The following is a 20089-nucleotide window of genomic DNA, read 5'->3' as shown; positions in this document are numbered from 1 at the left end:
AGCATAAATTCCTTTTGGTAGTGATGTAGACACTGCTGGTGTCTCTGGAATGACAGCAAGGATGTACAGGAATGAGCCACGGGGAAAATAACACATTTTGAAGAATAAACATTTCCTTGAGCTTTGGACAGACCACAAGAAGACAACTCAGACCAGATCTGGGCTCTGATCCACAGACTTCCAGAATGAAAAGCTCTAGAATTTGCACACCAGGACCCAGCTCCTGTAAAGCCCAGCAGCCTGAGCTGTGTGGAGCCCAGTGTGGGGATGTGGGTGCTGAGACATCCCCGTGTCCCATGGCAGCACCAAAACCAGTGGGAGATGCTGCAGGGAAGTGACCCTTCACAGCACCCAGGCTGGGAGACCCAGCTGCCTGGATGGCAAGGGGACCATGGGGGATTAGCAACTGCTTTTGCCAGGAATTCACTGGCTCTGTTTTTTTCCTTTGCAATGTTTGTCACAGCCTCCCTCTGCTAAAGCCCAGCAGAAGGCCTGGCTCTTTGCTCTAGAGTATTTGCTTTCCCTGTGTGCCCAGGAGATGGGCAACTCTTCACCACACAAGCTCCCAGTGAGCTCCAGGGCAGGTCACACACCTCCTGTCCCAGGGAAAGGAGCCACGAGCAGGCATTTGTTCTTGAGGCTTTCCTCATCTTCAGCAGCTCCTGGAGCCAAAATGCACAAGGACACATCCAGCTCCAGCTGAAGGTGCAGCACTCTTCCCTGCTTTACTGGACTTCAAGAAGCCACCAGAGGGACCTTCCTGTAATTGCCATGGAGAGATTTGCAAAGGGTGAACAGGATTTCTCCAGCAGACCCAAGGCTCTGCTCCCCATTTTCCCATCTTCATTCTGCTGATTTTTCCTACCCAAGCACTTCTCAGCTTGATGCTGTCTTTTCCTTTCTCAGCTTGATGCTGATTTTTCCTTTCACTGCAGTGATGCTGCAAGGCCTTCCAGAAAGGATGAACACAAATTCTTCCTATAGACTGCACAGTGAAATTAATGGGGCTTAAACAGGACTTTGTGAGCAGGGAATCAGCAAGACTGAACACAAAGAAAGGATGCTTCTCCATTAACACAAATGAGAAATTGTCTCACTGTGCCCATTCAATCAAAGCATTGTCCACAAAGCAGTGGTGTTTGCTTCTCTCATGTAAATTTTCCTGCAGCTTTCAAGCACCAGGATTGGTATTTGCAACTTTGAAATCTCTGGTTAACTGTGTTTGCAATTCCTCTCCCTGGTGGTATTGATCGCAGAGATGAAGAAAAGGTGTTGGATGGTGTTTAGAGCTGCTCATGGGATGTCTGCTCTGACTGTTGGCTGGTGCTCAGCCAGGCTGGGATCTGGGGGGATATGTTAGATGTGTTAGATATTTTAGATATGTTAGATGTGTTAGATGTGTTAGATCCTGGTGCTGGAGGCTGAGGGCAGTTAGTCCCAGCTCTCTGCAGCTCCATGGAACTGCATCAGCTGGGTCCTGCCTGTAGGTCTGGAGAGAGATCTTCTCATGGGATAGCAGCTACTTCAGGCACTCATCAGAAGAGTTCCCTAAATAAAAATAAATAGATAGAGAAATTATGGACATGATATGATTGATATGATATGATATCATACCATATCATATCATATCATATCATATCATATCATATCGATACAGATGATGAAAATACCAGAGGATTCCCTTCACTGCCTAGTTCTTCCTGAATGCTTCTCCTCCAGTAAACCCTACCCAGGTCCTGGGAAAGGAAGGGCAGGGAAGAGCTTTTCAGCTGTTCACAGTGGGGCCCTCCATGCCTGTTCTGGTGTATTTGTAGCCTCTAATTCATCTGCCATGCACATTCCTGCAGAGCAAGCACTCATGTTTTGCTGCCTACAGAAACAGGCTTGTTTGATAGCTCCTGGAGGGAAAAACTATTTCTGCTATGTGCCCCCTGACATGTCTTCCCACAGCCTGGATCTGTCTGGTTGCTCTAACCATGAAGTTGTCCTCCTATCACCACTTACACATTGCTTCAGACTGTTTATACATTGCTTTTTTTAATTTACTGGGCTCTGCTCGTTCAACTCAGCCCCTCAAAGAGACACCAAGCATTAGAATGTGGGACCAGTGACTCTGGCTGCAGAAGTAAGGTTTAATGTAATTTCATTTGTACCTTGTCCAGCAGCTTAAGCCATTATTTGTTACTAACAGGTTAATATTTTAAAGGAATTTAAGATGAATATTTAAAGGGAATTTGAAAGTGAATTTACAGTGAAATGCATCCTAGCCCAGAAATCATTTACAGACGGATATGAAATTAATATCTCCTTTCTATCTCTAACATACTCTGTCCCTGCTGAGTTAATTATTTAATTCCCAGAGCAGTTAAGTGTGAATCTACCACAAGTTCCTGAGTCTGTTCCAGTTCCTTCACTGCAATGCTCTTCCAGAGAAAATACACAGTTCCAGGTAAAACAGTGGGAAATTCCTTCCTTTTTATTGGTAGCATTATAAACCTGCTGTGGAAACAGTAAACTGGTCAAAAGAGAATGGTACTCTAAAAAAAAAAAAAAGGGGGGGGGAGGTTGTGGTTGAGAAGGAGGCAGAATCCAGAGTGCTCAGAATGACACAATCTCCCTGCTTCCCTCTTGGCAGGGGGAAGAGAATTCCTCATCCCTAATCAAAACCACACTTATCTCCCTCTGACCAGCACTTGTGAGTGGCTACAAGCCAGGCTGGGACTCAGAGCAGAAGAAAGGATGGGTCCCTTCCCAGCTCTCCGTATGTCACTGCTGCCTGTTACCAGCAAAACGAGATGCCCTGCCAGCTGGGAGATGGAGGTGTGTGCACAGCTCTCCACAAACAGAGCTGTATTTGACAGCAGCAGGTGGAGATAAGAGCCCCAAGCCTCTGGATATGGCGGCGTGCTGGAAAGGACTCCTGAGAGCAAAGATGTCCCTGTCCAAAAGCAGCTTTGTTTTAGTGGTCCCAGTTCAGTCCACTTGGGTAAAAATCACAGAAGCATTGAATCCTAGAACAGTTTGGGTTGGATGGGAACATTAAAACTCATCAGTTCCAACCTGCCTGCCAGGCAGGGGCACCTTCCACAAGGCCAGGCTGCTCAAAGCAGCAGAAGGAGCTGCAGCACAGGCTCACCTGTGCAGAACCAGAGAGGTGCCTCAGCCTGTCTGGGAGTGACTCACCTGCTCCCAGTCCATAGCTGGCACTAAGGATCAACTTTCCACCATGCTTCAGGGACAAACACCCCTCACCAAACACAGAGGAGCAGGACACTGAGGGGCTGAGCAAACATTGACTGTCCTGCACACAGGTCCCTGCCCACACAGGGATCATCCACAGGTTTGTGGGCACTGCTGTCAGCAGGAGCATCCTGCACCCTTGGGTGTGCCCACAGGGACAGCTGCAAGGGCATCTCTCTCCAGCCTGCCCCAGCCCCTCTGCCTCCTCCTCTAGGCCAGGAGTTGTTTAGAATAAACTCTCCATAACACATGGTTTCAGCTCCAGGTTCAGTGCTGCACAAAGACCATGTCCAGTATTTTCCCTGAGTTAGCAGATGTTCTGAATTTGTCACAGAAATGTGTTACTCCCAGTTAAAGAGAATTCATATGATTAATGGTTAATGTGCTATCTGAATAATTACCTCATTCAGCCAGCTTTTCTTCTGGTTGTACAAGAAAACGTGCATGAAAAATGAGGACAAACCCCTTTTTCTGTGTTAGTGTACATGTGGAAAAATATTTCTTCTAAAAAGAAGAAACCAAGTTTAAGAAAACAAATAACTGACAAGTTTCCACAGTGCTTGTGCACACATGTTCTGTCCAACATTTATCCAGGACCACAGTCCCCCTCAAAATTCTTTAGAGATGTGGTGCTTCAGGAAAACCTTCCTCAGGAAGAATGAGCATTATATGCATTGAAAAATCTAAAGTTTCAGGTGTAGATTATCTGAGCTGATAACCATGCACACCATATTAAATTTCTATAAGCAATTTCTAGACAAAAGCCCCCTTCAGCCAACTTGGTGATAAGGTTTCCTGTGTATATGTGCATGCACATAAGGGAACATTGTTTTAAGGCCTTTTTGTGGAATATATAATTTAGCAATGGAAACACCAATTTTTTAAGGAAAAAATTTAAATATTTATATTTTCAGCCAGAATTTTGGCATTCAGGATTTCTTGCTCATGAGCTACCAACATTATCTATAGTTACCAGAACATGTAGACAAAATATATTTCCAGAAAATCCAACCTTGCATTTAAGGAAGGCAATGTAGCAAACCTGGGGCCAGTCTTGTAAGAAAGACTCCAAAACTGACCCAAGGAACTGCCACCTACAGAAATCTAGCCTAGACAGAATAAAATTTGCTTTGGGCTGTAGTATAAACCTCAGCCAGATGTATGTGTACAGTGGCCAAGGGCCAAGCCATCTTTTCTGGAGCAGTCATGGCCCTGAAGTCCAAGAGGACATTTCTGGTGGAGTTGGTGAGCACAAGGAGAGCTGGTTGAGGATGGTGAGGAGGTCCTGTGCTGAGTGACCAGGTGCTGTTCAGGTGTAAAACATTAGATTTACTATTTGAAAATGCCACAGAGGAGGCACAGCAGCCAGGCTGGGCTCAAGATCAGGTATTTGTGATTCAAGAGAGGGAGTCCAGCCTTCAGTCCCAATCAGAAAGGCATGTTAGGAATCCCCAGAAAAGAGGTTGAGATCAAAACAGAAAATATTCTGCTGAGTGGTTCTTTCATATCACTTGGGGCTCTGGCTGTACAGTTGAAAGAATTTAAACAAAAATTATTGAGGAGGGTGAAAAGGAACATCTTGCAAGACAGCAGAATACACCAGATCTGGAATCTTGGCTCTGGGAAAGACAGGACAGAGGGAGAAGCATGTAATCAATGTATAAGAAAATTGTGAATACTATGTAGAAGGAATCATCCAGGGGGGCAATAGTTCATTGCTCCCCAAAATACAGAAATATGAGTTGTCTTCTGGAAAGATTATAAAGAAATTGGAGTTATCTCCTGGAAAAAATCATACAAAAATTAGGGGTAGCTCCTCAAAGGATGACCCAGTCATTTCAATGGAGGGAACGGAGATACTTTTCAACTGATTAAGGGTGCAACACTGTTTATCTCTGTACATCCATCTTCAATTCGCGAGTGTACATGACCTTCCCACATCCCTACCTTTCCCCCCGTTCACTCTGAGCCCCTTCCCCGCTGCCCGCCCAGGCAGCGATGCTGCTCCTCCGCTCCTCGGTGCCCCCGCCCCAGGGTTATGTGCAGCCCTCTGTGGCCCATCCCGGCCGGACGGTGTCAGCGGCCCCGCGGCGCCTTTAAGCCGCCGTGCGTGATGTCACAGCGCTTGGAAGCCGCGGAACGCGGAGCGCTCGGAGCCCGCACGGCTCCCGCGCTGCCCGCGGGGATCTCCTGCCCGCCGGGAGCCCGGGACTCGGCCCCGCGGGACGGGCATGGGGAGCGTCCAGCTGCAGGACTTCGTGGCGGGCTTGGTGGGCGGTGAGTGATGCCGAGAGCGCGGCTGGGGAGGAGGCGAAGGGCGCACGGCGGGGGTACCCGGAGAGAAAACCCTCCGGAGATAAAGCCCTCCGGTGATAAAACCCTCCGCTCCGGGGATAAAACCCTCCGCTCCGGTGATAAACCCCTCCGGGGATAAAACTCCCCGGGATAAAACCCTCCGGGTCACCCACGGTCTGTGCCTCCGCCCGGCGTCTCCCACGGTTTGCTTTGCTTCGGTACACAAGTGCGGTTTAATCCCATTTCCATGGGCAGGATAGTTAAAATTCAAGTTTAGAACTTGTGATGCTGCTGTGCGTGGCCGGTTTCCAGAGGCCCCCGCACGCCCCCAGCTCCCGCCGGCTCTGCCGTCCTTGCCCCCGTGTCTTGAAGGGGGCTGGCAGCTCAGCTCCCCGTGTCCCCATCCCGGAGGAGGCACTGCCGGGTCCTCACCCCGCCACAGGGCTAATGGCCACGGCAGGGATTGATCCTGTCTGCCGGGAATTCCGACGGCAAACAGCGGGAAACAGATAACAGAAAGAAAAGGAAGGCAAACGACGCGTAGAGGCGTCAGTAACGGGACAAGGTTGGCGGAACTGAGAGATGCCAGCTGAGAGGGCGACCAGCTCTGCTGCCCCCAGGGCTGCAGCAGGACACAGTCACCGCAGAGCAAACCTCTGCTCTGGTGACCCTACAGACCCGACACAGGAGCAGGGTGTGAGGTGGATCACAGGCGTCCTGCCAGACGAGGTTAATAAATTAGCAGACTAAAAAACCCAAAACCTCTGCCAAAAGTTTGTGTGAGCAGCTGATTTTTGGATCTCTGTAGGCTGTGGTTTCTCTCTCTGCCCCACTGCCCTGTGCTGTAGCTGCATGCCTCTGGCAATGGGACAGGATATTCTGGAGGTGAACCAGTGCTCTGCAGCAGTGACATCTGGGAGTTTTCATTCATAGCACTAGACCATGGGTGGTCCCAGGGCTGGGAGGAGAGGGGACATTTTTTAACACGTTTTTAGAAAAGGCATAATGTGTTGGCTACAGACATGATGCTCTTTTCAGTACTAACCCACTATGAGTGAGAAATTACATGCCCAAAGCACCTCTGGGCACAGGTTTGCACAGAGATTTGCTGGTGAGAAAGCACCACTATTTACCCACTCTTCACAAACCCTAAAACCTGCCAATGTTGTTTGCAACAAAGACACAAAACCATATCCTGGCCATGGCACACAGGCGTTCCATTCTCCTGGAGAAGAGGGAAACTAAACTATCCTCTGTGCTGCCACAAGAGCTCCTGGTAGTGAGTGGTGTGAGTAGGTGTGTGAAAGGTAAGAGATTATGGGCCAGTTTCTCCCCAGAGAACCATGGGGAGGAAGGCAGGATGGCACTGGACAGTTCTGTGCAGAGCAGGATCCTCAGTATCTAAATCCTCTCTGGTAGGTATCTCTATAAACTGCTCTTAAAGCAGCAAAGGATGAGGAATTTGCAAGACCCATTAGCAGTCAGCTAATGGGACCAGGACATCACTCTGAGCCAGGAGAAAGCACTGCCTTGTGTTAAACAGGAATCTCACCATTCTGAGGCTAAAAATTTGTGTGAGTGTTCAGGAGTGCAAAAGGGGTTGGTCCTGGACAAGACATACAAACATGAGTTCTCCTTCTCTGGTGCTTTTGAGATGTAAAGCTGAAGGAGTCCAGGAGGGTGTACACAGAAAAGTGTTTAAGCTCAGCTTTTAGCTGTTGTCAGGGAAGGGGCATCCTGCTGGTCATTGCTCTGGCTAGGCCCCTTACAACTGTTCCTGTGGAAATCTCTTCTCTAAACCCATTGCATCCTCTCCTGCCACAAAAGCTTCAGTGTTGTGCATAATACTTTGCTTTCACCCCCAGGAATTGCCAGTGTGGTTGCGGGCCATCCCCTGGACACGGTCAAGGTAAAACACTTTGAACTGCATTCACATGTCACCACCCAAACCCCCACCAATTCAGACCTTTTCTCTAGCTGATGCCTCAAGGGACCTTCATTTATCCCAAAGGGGAATTTTGAACATTTTCACAGACTTTCTTCCTCTCCAATGCTCATTTTGAATGAGAAACTAAAAGAACTGACTGATAACGTGCAAGTTCCTGTGTGAAGAATTAATGCTGAAATTTAACCTGGCCTTATGGAATGTGTGGTTCACTGAACAGTTCTGGCAATGTTTTATTGAACTTTGCCACGGACTAGTATTCAAAGGGCAGTGAGGGCACTCTATTTGTTTTGCTGCAGACACATTTTTATGTTTTCCCAGTGCTGGTAATGCTGGAAGGGCAGAGTTCTGAAATTGTTATCCCGGGGCTGTGACACACAGTGTTTATGATTCCTTCACGATAATTATTCCTCCAACAGAAGGATTTAGAGAAGTAAGAAGGTATTTGTCAGCATGATGCAGACAAGCCCATGCACATAGCAGTGCATCCTGACTCAACCAAGCTGACCATCCCTACTGCTGCAGAGACAGGGAAGAGGATCCTGTTCCTTTCTTTATTTGCCCAGGCATTTCTGGGCAGCCTTCATCACTTTAGCTTCTCTGCCCTTGTTGGGGTTGTTCAGCCTGAAGAATAGAAGGCTACAAAGAAATTTTATTGTGGCCTTCTTGTACTTGAAGGGTGCCTGAAATAAAACCAGAATTTTTAGCAGGGCCCATTGCAATAGGACAAGGGATGCTGGTTTTAAACAGAAAGAGGGGTTTAGATTAGATATAAGGAAGTCTTATACAAAAAAGGTGGTAAAACACAGGCACGGGTGGGCAGAGAGGTGGGGAGATGCCCATCCCTGGAAACATTCAAGGGCAGGATGGATGGGCCTCTGAGCAACCTGGTCTAGTTGGAGATGTCCCTGCTCACTGCAGGGAGGTTGAACAAGATGGCCTTAAAAGATCCGTTTCAACTCAAAATTATCAGCAATTCTGTGACTCTGTGCTCCCTGCTCTGGTTGAAGCCTGGCTCTGACACCAGGCAGAGCTGGCAGCTGGCAAACCCAAAAGCCACTGGTCATGTTTGCACCATCCACCCTTTGGAGGATGATGCCAAGGAGGCAGGCCCCAGCATGGCCCACACCACATCCCTTCCCCAGCCATCCCAGCCATCCCCTTGCACACACCACGCTCTCCTGGATCAGGAGGTACCCAGCCAGCCCCATTCTTTCTGATCTGCTAAAGTGATACCCCAAGGGCATCCCTGTGCAAAGGTGGGTGCCGACCCCATGCAGGAGGAGCCACAAGACTGCCCACACCACCCAGCCATGGGCAGGGCACAGGCAGCAAAGGGAGGCTCTGCCCAGCGTGGCCAAGGCAATCTCCATCTCAGGCTGGTGGCCATGGCATCACTGCCTGGCCTGGGAGAGTTTGCCCATGAGAATCCTGCTCAGAAACTTCAAGTTTGGATGCCAAGAAAGAGCAAGTCCATCCTTCAGTGGTTATAAAGACAACTGTCAGGCTGCCCCCTCTTGCTCTTGGCTTTGGGCAAGGCTTTGCCTCGGGAATACCAAGTAGGCAGACTTGTTATGTTCCAAATTCAGGAGCAGGAAAGGGGAAAAGAGAGTTTTTACACAGCAGGAAAGAGGAAAAGAGAGTTTTTACACAGCACTAGGCCAGCAAAGGGGCTGCTCAGCAGAATCTGCAGCCTCCAGGGGATCAGGTGTCCCATCAAACCCCAGCAGCTGTTTTTTCCTACATCTTTGCAAAACTCTAAAACTTGTGCCTTTACTCACTTTTCATCCTATCCACTGCATTCATTTTCCCAGAACTTTCTTCAGCTTCTGGGTGTCACCCAAAAGCCCTATCTAATCAAAACATAACAAAAAGGAGAACTTTGCAGAGGTATGTCCATACTGGTAGTAGCGGACTTTGTCACAGATGCCAGCAGGGATTTCAGTGCTGGATGTTAACAGATTAGCTAAGGGACATGTGTGAGAACCAGATTGTGAGAACACTCAGTTGCCCCCAGTTACTCAAAAAATATATTAACTTGAACCTCTAAATACCTGGTTACTGAGTAAAAGGAAAAAAAATCGAAACAACAAAACAAGCCCATGGAGGCAAAGTGGAAATGTCTCGGTTAAGATGAACCCAGGACTGAGCACTTGGGTCACCTTGTCCTGGGTCACTCTGGGTGTGAGTGACCTTCCCCTGGTCCCCCCAGCCCTGTTATCCCCAGTGTGAGTCACAGTGTGCCCAGTCTGCACCCGTGGCCTGAGCCTGCCCACGTTGCACAACGTGTGCTGCTGAGCCATGGCAGCAGCTTCATGTACCAGCTTGTTCTGAGTGCTCAGGAGATATTTTGCTTTGGCTGCTGCTTCTCTGTGGCTTCTGGCCAGGCCTGGAGTGGAGCAGGGATGCTCCATGTGTGCAAAGAGCTGCATGGAGCCACCCCGGGCTGAGGGGTGAGCCTGGACTGAGGGGTGAACACAGACTTTGGTCCCTCCTGCCCCTGCCAGGGTCCCATGGCAGTACTGGCAGCCTCTTGCAGGGCTCTGGGCCAAGTGATTGTACCATCCAACGTGCTGTTTGCCATCCAAAAGCTCCCACCAGCCATGAACTCTGGCAGACACACATTCCTTTAGGTGTTAAATTCCCAAATAATTTTCTGCTTCACTCTGGTTGAGCTCAGAGCTGAGCCAGTGGATGGGATTGGACACCATCCCTCCAGCACAGGTTGGCAGTGTCCCTTCAGCCTTCATTGCTAGCAGCAGTGCTGATAAATACAGTCAGAAATGTCCCCATTTCCTAAAAACATTTCGGAGGAGCATGTGTGTCCTTCTATAACAAATTAGCTTTGGCCTCAGCGAAGATGAAGCCTGAGGTGCTGTGAAATGAGCAGTGTTTCCACGTCCTTGCACACCTCTAAGCCCAAAAAAGGCATCCCTTGTTAGGATGTTTCTAGTGCAACCTTGTGAGCAGCTTGAATGAAAGATGATCTAAATATGTACATATGAGAAGGGGAAATGCCTAATCCTGTAGGCTTTGTTGTGACCTACGTGCCATTTCTTACATCTCCTGGAAGATGTATAACCAATTTGTTTTCCAGAAATAAAATGTCTTTATTTGAAATTATATGAAACTGTTTTTGAGTGAAGCATGGAGAATTTCTGAAATGGTGCTGAATTGTTTTAGCTCCAATTAGTATTTCTGTGTCTTAAAATCTACCTTAGAGCAGAAGGGACCCAGAAGTCTCCCAGGGGAGCTCACCTCTCCTCTCTTTGCAACACATCCCAGCCTCCCTTGAGAGTCTCCAAATGAAGACCACACCACTCTCCAATTTCCACATAAATCAGGCCCTTGCCAATGACAGCACTGCACACCAGCAGCCTGCTGTGCTGGGTCAGGGTGGCTAGTCCAGGCTGTAGAGCAATTTGACAGTCATTGATTCCAGATGCTGCAGAGAGCTTCAGGCTGTGAGATCCTGCTTAGCCTTGGTTCTGGCAAAGTTCAAGAGGGTGGATGCCCATATATCTTATTTTATTGCTCAGTTCTCTTTACGACTAAGGAAGGACTTGCTCTCAAAGCAAAGTACACATTGTTTACATAGCATGAGCCTCCATTGGGCTGGAAACATAGGATTTTAATCACATTTAACAAATGTCTTTTGCAGACTCGTTTGCAAGCTGGACAAGGATATGGAAATACACTCAAGTGCGTTCTCACTGTGTACAGAAATGAGTCTGTAAGTACTTCATCATACATCAAATGTGCTGGTAGAAAGTGCAAGTCAATAAATAGATAAATAAAGCAATTGTACAAAATGCTGTTGACACCAGCAGTTATATAAAGACCAATAAAGTTTATGCAATTGAGCCTGCAAATCCCTACAGCCTTCTCTTGCTTAACTCTAAGGTCAAGTCACCACTTGGTGACTCCTATAGAGAAAAGGGAGATCCCTGGCATGGAATGATCAGTGTTTCCACATGGGTTGCATCCACAATGACTCTTTTGCCTGATCCCACTGGCAGAGGTCTCCTAGAAGGATTTTGCTGACTTTTTGTGAAGACAGAACAAACACTGTCTACATGAGGCACTTCTACATGGGTTCCTGTGCTTTCAGCCACATCCCGTATTCTGCACAATCTTTATAAGCCTTTAGCAGCATGAACCAATTTCCTTTGCTCAGCATGTGCAAACAGTTGGTTCCAGGAGACATCTGCTACTTGGATTTGCATTTCATCCCTGACTATGGCAGGGGATTGGAACAAGACAACTTTCCAAGTCCTTTCCAACCCAAACCATTGTGTGCCTCTGTGATTTCTAACCCGATAGACAAGTTGGGGTTTACACTGCTCAGTCCTGCTCAGCCTCCTAAGCCCTGCTCCCTTTCCTGGGTAGCTGACCGGCTTCTTCAAGGGCATGTCCTTCCCACTGGCCAGCACTGGCATCTACAGCTCGGTGGTGTTCGGGGTCTTCAGCAACACGCAGCGGTTCCTGAGCCAGCTCCGCCACGGGGACCCGGCGGCCGCGCCCTCACTCAGCGACATGACCCTGGCCAGCCTCGTGGCTGGGGTCATCTCTGTGGGCATTGGCACTCCCGTGGAACTAGTCAAGATAAGGCTACAGATGCAAACACAGCCCTACACCAAAGGTAGGAAGCAAGAGTTTTGTCTTCCTGTCTCTGGTAATCTTTGGTACTTACGCAGAGCTTTACAGCTTTGGTCAAGGTTGGGCTTTCTGCTGACTTGTGCTGCTGCAGTTGGGCTAAAAATTCTCCCTTTTGCCTGAGGATGGACGCCATCCTGTTCAGCTCAAGGGAAGGGTTTTTATCAGTGGTGTTTCCAGACAGCTGGGATCTCTAAGGAACATGAGGCAGGTCTGCTCAAGACCAGAAGCTGCAGAAATTGTGAGTCCCTGGGCTGTGGGGTCCCCTGGAGATCCCAGCAGCAGCACCATGGCTGCCAGTGGCAATGCCAGCTCCCCATCTCTCTCTGCACACTCTCAGTCCCACATATATTTACCCATAAACCTCTGTTATTCCACCCTTCTCTGTTCAAAAGCAGACGTTTCCCATTTACATTTAAAAACCGACTTATTTCACACAGGGTGCCAGATAGTGTGAGCAGAATGGGTCACGAGGGGACACCAGCAGGATGGCAGTGGGTGGCTGTTCCCTGTCCACAAGGCAGAAGGAGCTGCTTCAGCTTTAGACAGCAGCTGAATTCCATTGCAGACTGCCAGCATGGAGCAAACCCCACCAGAGCACATGCACAGCCAAATGAAGACATGGAGCAGCTTCAGAGCTGAACAGCTTGGATTTGAGCATTTCAATTTTCTCACAATTACAGTAATGGCACTTAACTGTGAAATGCTGGCATTCTTCTGTTGCTTTGATAAAACAATATTATGTCCATTTTTAAAGTCTCAATGCAGTTTAGAAACCTAATGCCTTTTACAAAAACATTTTGGTCTACACGGGAAGGGCCAGACTCTGAAGATGTTAAGGCTTTCAGAGATGTGACCTGGCATAAGTTGAAGTTGAAATCCATGAAAATTGGGCACATTGCCTTAAACTTATTTGGAAGTCTCCCTGGGCACATACTACTGGGAGGTATGCCATGCATCTAAGAAAAATCTGTCTGAAGGGTCTAGATGTTTTCTGAAAATGGACCTAAAACATTTTTCCCACATTATCTGCCGACCCCAGCAGAAGAAACTGGATGTCAGCGACTTCTAATCAATGGCAGTGGGCTTTGGAGAGGAGTTCTGTGGCAATATATCTATTCCAACAGTTGTATCTTTTTTTTTTCTTTTTTGTAGGAAACGTTAAACTAAATTCCACAGCTCCTGGATCTCCTGTGTACCGAGGCCCAATTCACTGTTTAAGGACAATCCTCCAGAAAGAGGGGATTGCAGGAATATACCGAGGCAATGTAGCAATGCTCCTGAGGGACGTTCCCGGGTACTGCGCCTATTTCATCCCGTATGCAATGTTCTGTGACTGGATAACTCCTCATGGAACCATTGCTCCTAATCCCTTCTCTATCTGGGTGGCAGGGGGTGTCGCAGGTAAGCACCTTTACTTCCTCACAGCATTGGAAAAACAAGAACAGGAAGGTTCTCGGGGCAGATTACGAGGGTGACTCAAGGGCCACTGCATCCTCCTGAGCACCAGCAGAGGACATGGGACTGAACCTTCCTTCCCCAAGGCTGGGTTCCCTGTCACCACAGCTGCACTTTATGACTTGACAAACTTTATGGAAGTGATGTTATCAGAACTTGCTTGGGCTCATTGTCAGTGAAGAGGAGAACAGACAGTGCCTTCGTCTCCCTGGATGCCTCAGGGCAGCCTGCCAATCCCATTGCCAGGGATACGCAGAAGCCAAGATGCCTCCAGAAGAGGACTTCAACCTGTTGGCTGCCCACCTGGAGGGTGTGCACCTACCCACACCCAGCAGAAGCTCAGTTGACTGTTACTGATCTTCTTCTTTTTTCCACATGTACCCTTGCCAGTAAAACTGGCATGTGTGCCCCCCATAATGTGAAAGGTCACCCCTACTCCCACTCCCCACTTCTTGGCCATTTCTAAATTGCAGATCCATAAAGGCAAGTCAATCCTTAGCTCAGGTAATGATAACAAATGCCTTCTCAAATAAAGAGGCCCCTGGTGCCTCTGGATGGTTTTTCTAGTGTGCCCCAACACTCACATAGGTCCAGACAAACTCTTGTCTGTCCAGCTGGGCCATGGATTGCAGTCATGTACTGATCTTTCCAAAGGCAAACCATCCCACTCAGCTGCAGGCTAATCAATGGAAACAGGCATTTCTTTAAAGGAATAACAGGGTATCTCACTGTGTGGAGCCTCATCCTGGCAGCCTGAAATGCACCAACCTGTTATTTGTATCCTCAGCTCACACTTTGCTCTTATCAGAGGACTCAGTTTTTTCTGAAATTGCCCCAAGCAGCAGCTCAGGCTCTTCCCATGGCATGTCCATGTTCCACCTGGAGCACAGCAAAAAATGTATTTGCACCTGGAGAAGCCCCTCTTGGGTTGCCTGCATCTGATCAGCAACATAACCTCCAAAGTCTGAACACCTTCCAGAAACAGGGAACTTTCTCCCAGAAGTACTGTTTCTGTGCCTGAGCAGGGTGAATGCCCTGAATAAAAACTGCATGAATATGATGTGATAGATGTGAATTTCTGAGTTCACTGACCTGCAGGCAAGGAAGTACAGAGAAGGAATTATTCAAACACTTCTGCATTTTTCCAGGAGCTGTTTCCTGGGCAGTATGTACTCCAATGGATGTTGTGAAAAGTCGACTTCAGGCAGATGGAGTTTATTTAAACCAGTACAAAGGGACCATTGACTGCATGTTGCAGAGCTACCAGAACGAGGGCTTAAAAGTAAGTGACATTTGAAGTTAAATCTGGTTATTAGGTATTTAATTGTCAATTGAAAAATACAGTGACTGTTAAAACCTATCTGCAGTGTTGAGAGGTTTTTTAGCTGTTGAGAGACAGCTAAAGCCAGTTAGTGCTAAATTATTATTATGGCAGTAGGTAATTATCATGTAGATTTCTTCTAAATCAAAATAGTGAGAGTTATAATACATATTACATAATGAAAAAATGAATGACTTGGGGGGTCACACACTGCTGGTGTAATTAACTTCAAACAACATTTCATCTTAGTACACTTAATCATGGATATGATTTGACTTATCATAAATCAGAGGTAGAAAGTCTTACCTGTGTGATTCTTCTGCAGAATGCAGAGGTCAAACGTTTCCCATTGACTTTGGTGTCAATAAACTGATTCCAGTGGGACTGTCCTGGCATTCTGGGTGTGTCTGGTCACCCTGGGCAATGATTTGGTGGAATTAATGCTGCTTTTGCACTGCTTGCCCTCCTTTTGCACCAAGGTAGAGCTGAATGTCAGCGTACTTATATCAGAATTGCTTTCGTTTCGAACATGAAGAAGGGCTGCGTGCCAAACAACTTATCTGCCTTTTCTGACTTTGTCTGTTAGTGTAATAAAAGATATTTTTTCTACCTGCAAACTTTGCCTCAGTTAAATGTGAATGGCAGAGAATAAGGGTTTGCAGCTTTATTGTGTTGCCAAGGCATGGTTGTGGAAGCAATGTCTTCTGATATTGAAATAAATCTGTATTTATCATTGGAACAGCGCGTGGTCTCTTAGCTCCAAAGTGTTAATTTTCACATTTTGAGAGAAATGTAACAAGTTACAAACAGGAAAATATCCTGCAAAATCACAATTCAGTGTGATTTCAATATTTGCCAACGTGCCACTATGTTATGCCAGCTGTCTCAGGAGCCTGTAGTCTTGCCACTGAGCGAAGAAAGTCACACTCATGTGAAGCACAAGCACCTGGAGAGATGCTGAGGACAGTCAGCATGGGGGACAGGGTGCCCAGACTCTATGGTACCTGCCTTGCGCATTCCACTTGGTGTGCACTTTTACAGCAGGGTGGCAGAAATGGGAATTTCCGTGGGTTTTCCTTTCTCTCTCCATCCTCATCCTAATACTCTGCCCTCCTTGTCCTGCCTGAACTAACAACTAAAAGAGTTTTCTGGTAGAGTTCTGTACTTCTTGTAGTTTTTCTGCCGCCCCATCTGACACCTGCCCCACAGCCATCAGTAGGATTGAGTAATTAGTTGATAGCAAGACTGGATTCTGCTCTCATAAGGAAAATCTTTTTGAATATTGGGAGACTCACAACTGACAAATGGCAAACCCAGGGCTGGATGTTTTCATTCTGAGACAAAGGAACAGCATTCTCAGTGCTGGCAATAACTGCCTGGTGTACACAAAGAAACACAACTATACCCTTGTCCTTCTCCACAGCCAGGTGTGTTCACTCAGATAAGAAAGATTTATGCCTCTGGGCTTTTCATCCTAAACCTTCATTATGATTTAACTTGGGTCTCTCTTGTTACTTCATGGAGAATGCAAAAACATTGAATTTCCTCTCAGAAACGTCTCTTTCCTAACAAAATAAAACATCCCAATAAATCAAATAATATCCTAAATGTCCCAATACTGTAATTTCACATTGCAAGCTTTATCTAAACTACATGAACATATTTTGATTCTGTCTCCAAGAAATCAGCACTATGCTTAGGATTTGTTGGACACAAGATATGATGGCGTTTAGTAGAGTTCAGTAATTTCAGGGCAAAAATTGGTTATATGCTTAAATCTAAGGGCTTCTGATCTTGGGGCCAAGATTTTTCATGGTTTTTTACAGGAGCTGTGGGAACTTTGCTGTTGTAAAGCCTAGAAAGAGGTTTGATTGCTGATCTTCCTTTTCACATCTATTCTGAACTTGTGGTGTTTAGATTAGTGACTTGTGGTGATGAGCCTTGGTGGTTAATTGGAATGATTTTGTGAGAAATAAGCCAGCAGAAATCCCTCCTGGAACCATCATATTGTGAGCAGAGCCACCCCAAAGCAAACTGTGCACACTCTCACACACACCAGGGTGTGGTGTTTGCAGTGAGGAGCACAATGATGCCAAACCAGTGATTCTGCCACTGTGCTCCCTTCCTCAGTGCAGACCTCAGCAAAGACCAGCAGTGGGAGCATATCTTCCAAGCAAACCCAAAAGATTTGGTTCTTCAGAATCCCCCTATGACTTCATTTATTGGTTTTTTTCTCTTCTTAAAATAGTCCATATATTCCCATGGTCTAACCTTGCTCCATTCCCAACAGGTCTTTTTTAGGGGCCTCCTGGTCAATACAATAAGAGGATTCCCATCAAGTGCAGCCATGTTTCTTGGCTATGAACTTTCTCTCAAAGCAATGAAAAGATGCCAAAGTGAGACCAATCCCTAACTTCCAGGTCAGCACATAAAAGACCCTCTAGCTTTATTAAAATTACAGAATTAATCTTTGAATCAAATAGAGTTGCAATTACATAGATCCTCTGCAAGTTGCACCTTTTACATGGGTACCCACTCCTGAACAGCCAAACACAATTTGGGTCTGTGGGATTCAGAGCAGACTGCAAATGTGCCAATGGATTTTAGTTTCAGTCCACATCTTCTGGAGCTTCACTGTAATCTGTTCTGATTGTTGTGAATATTTTAATTCAAATCAATCAGAAGTAAAAATTTGAAAGGAGATTATTCTCTAATATTTTATAAGTTTTGAAATACCATTTTTACAATAGTCCCTGCACAATATTCTTTCCTCACTTGTCCCAGCCCCAAAGATAAAAAATTAAGCTCTTTCAAAGTGCCTTGACTATCAAGTCACTGTTTCACTCTTTCCCTCAGTAACTTGGAGTTGCATAAAGGAGCAGCATTAAAAATATCTGATTAAAGAAACTTTTTTAGCAGCTAGATACTCAAGATTTTTCTAGGCCATCTTTGCTGTTTTCTGCAGTACTACATAAATCTCCTTCTTTCTTATTTCAAAAGTGTTGCCAAGAAGACCAGAAAGTCTCCTGCCTTCCTGAGCCAGATCAGCAGTGTGGTGCTGGTGAGGGCTCAGCTGCTCTGAAGACTCCCCTCCTGCACCTACAGCATCTACTGTGGACACGGGGTCCCATGGAGCACTCTGAAAACTGCACCAGCTCAATCAAACACAAAGACTATTTCATTATCAAATCTTTCACTGTTGACTAAGAGCACCCTAGTAATTCTGGTGGTGGTGGTGGGCTTCTTCACCAATGGCATTTTTTGTATTGAACCAGGAAGAGAACTTCCCTTTCCCAAGTGATGCACCCAAACCCAGCCCACCTCAAACCACCAAGGGAGCGTCTTTTGTACAACACGGTGTTATAACATTCATCTTCTTTGGTGAACAAGGAAAGGAGGAAATGGTTGGTATTCAGGTGCTTTTTCTTGTTCCCACCAAATCCTAGCTTGCTTTCAGGTTCAAAGAAGTGGGTGACTCCTCCCATACAAACATGTGTGTTCTACAACACAGTTTGGCACAATTTAACACATTATCATGAAAAATGTAAAGGCTTTAACAACTTCAGTCTGTTATCCAAGGTATAAATTAAATTGGGAAACAGGAGGATGTTAAATTCAGAGACTAAGGTGCTTTTTTTTTTCAACAGAAAACAATTAAACAAGTTTGCATTTCATATCTAAGGCTGCCTATTAATTTACACAGCTTGCCTGGTGCAGCCCTCCAGGGACTGGCTTGAGGTATCTCATCAGACCCTCCGAGCACCCTGACATGACTTCCCTGCAGACATCTCTTTGTAGCCATGAGCAGAACATCACCAAAAGAAGTCTCTTTAGGACACAGCATGCTTGAGACCTCCAGCTCTTTCCTGGAATCTCACTGAGACCACTGGCGCAGGCCCAGTCTCTCTTTGGTCTACCTCAGCATTTCAATTATTCCATGATCGTTTACATAATGAATTTTTCTCTTTATGATGTTAAATATCCTTATGATTTATTTTCTAAGCATAGAGCTTTTGATGCCAAAGCCCAAGAAGAACCAGCTTTGCTGTGACAAGAGGACTCTGGTGGCACTGGTGGGAGACTCTAAGGGGGCTCACATGCAGAGGGACACAAGACATGGGGGAATAATCCAGGACAACACTTCATCTGGGAAATGTTCTAGAGGACCAGCTCTTCCTCTGGAGAAGAGCTCTGGTGGAAAAGCCCAGTGATTACAGTTTCAGCAGATGCCTTTAAAACAAGGTTTCTGAAGACAATGTGGAGCAGCTGTCCAGCTTTCCTCCATAAAATGAGGAGAAGGAGAGAGAAACTCCTATGTCCTCTTCCCTGGATAAATGGGAGAATTCGTCACAACACTTGAAAGATCACAGCAGAAAGTGCCTAAAACTTTGGGTCTGGAGCAGTACTTGGAAATGGGGTCACCTTCTTTGGGCTCCTCATCATTGGAGCCCTGCTTAAAAACAAAAGTGTGGGTGCTTCCAGAACTGGCCTTAAAATGGGGAAGAAACAGCTGGTGTTGCTTCATCTCAAAAGGCTCACAGTGCCTTTGATCTTCTTTAGGATACATGGAACAGTTTTTAATAAATAATATGGAAAAAATTGATGATCCTTCACACAAGTATTTGTTGCTGGCTGCATTTAAAGATTCATCCTTTTCATGTTGCCTATTTTACTGCATGTATGTAAAACATGTTTTTTAAATGGATAATAACATGTGTCTCCAAGGATAATACTTGGGCAGACTACTTTTTAATGCAAACAAATGGTGTGTTCATCTGCCTGCATAATGTAAAATGGATCATGAATGAATTAAACTGATGAGTTCACAAACAGCTGTGTATCTGCATGATCCTGCCCTCATGATGCCCATTTGATCTGTTCAGTGCTCTCTGGGTGTAAAGCCCTGAGACCCACGTTGGAGTTGCACAGTGATATTTCATTATATTATTCATCCAATTAAACCAATTTTGAGATTGGAGCCTAGTATCTGCCTGGACAAAACTCTTGTGTAGCACACACCTGCCAGAAGGAGCTGTCAGGGAGAGCCATGGGCAACTTTGTGTGGAAAGGGAGCAGAGGGCAGAAAGTTACTCTAAATAATATAAATACATATGATATAAATATAAATATAAAATTATGAAGATCAAGTGGGAAGTGAATACAAAGCTTTGGCC

The 20089-nt window shown here is 46.2% G+C and overlaps 1 protein-coding gene across 1 annotated transcript; it reads left to right on the top strand.

The window, feature by feature from the left end:
* Positions 1 to 5383: 5383 nt before the first annotated feature.
* Positions 5384 to 19747, top strand: SLC25A48 (solute carrier family 25 member 48). Its single transcript, XM_059860317.1, has 8 exons — positions 5384 to 5517; positions 7401 to 7444; positions 11142 to 11213; positions 11870 to 12122; positions 13292 to 13540; positions 14743 to 14876; positions 17206 to 17335; positions 17916 to 19747. The coding sequence occupies exons 1-7, from the start codon at positions 5472 to 5474 to the stop codon at positions 17326 to 17328; spliced, it is 921 nt and encodes a 306-aa protein (XP_059716300.1). The 5' UTR covers positions 5384 to 5471; the 3' UTR covers positions 17329 to 17335; positions 17916 to 19747.
* The last annotated feature ends 342 nt before the right edge of the window (positions 19748 to 20089 follow it).

The sequence above is a fragment of the Haemorhous mexicanus genome, chromosome 15 (assembly GCF_027477595.1).
Source record: "Haemorhous mexicanus isolate bHaeMex1 chromosome 15, bHaeMex1.pri, whole genome shotgun sequence".
NCBI lineage: Eukaryota > Metazoa > Chordata > Aves > Passeriformes > Fringillidae > Haemorhous > Haemorhous mexicanus.
The sequence above is the reverse complement of the archived record's forward strand: the minus strand, read 5'-3'. Positions and strand labels throughout refer to the sequence as shown.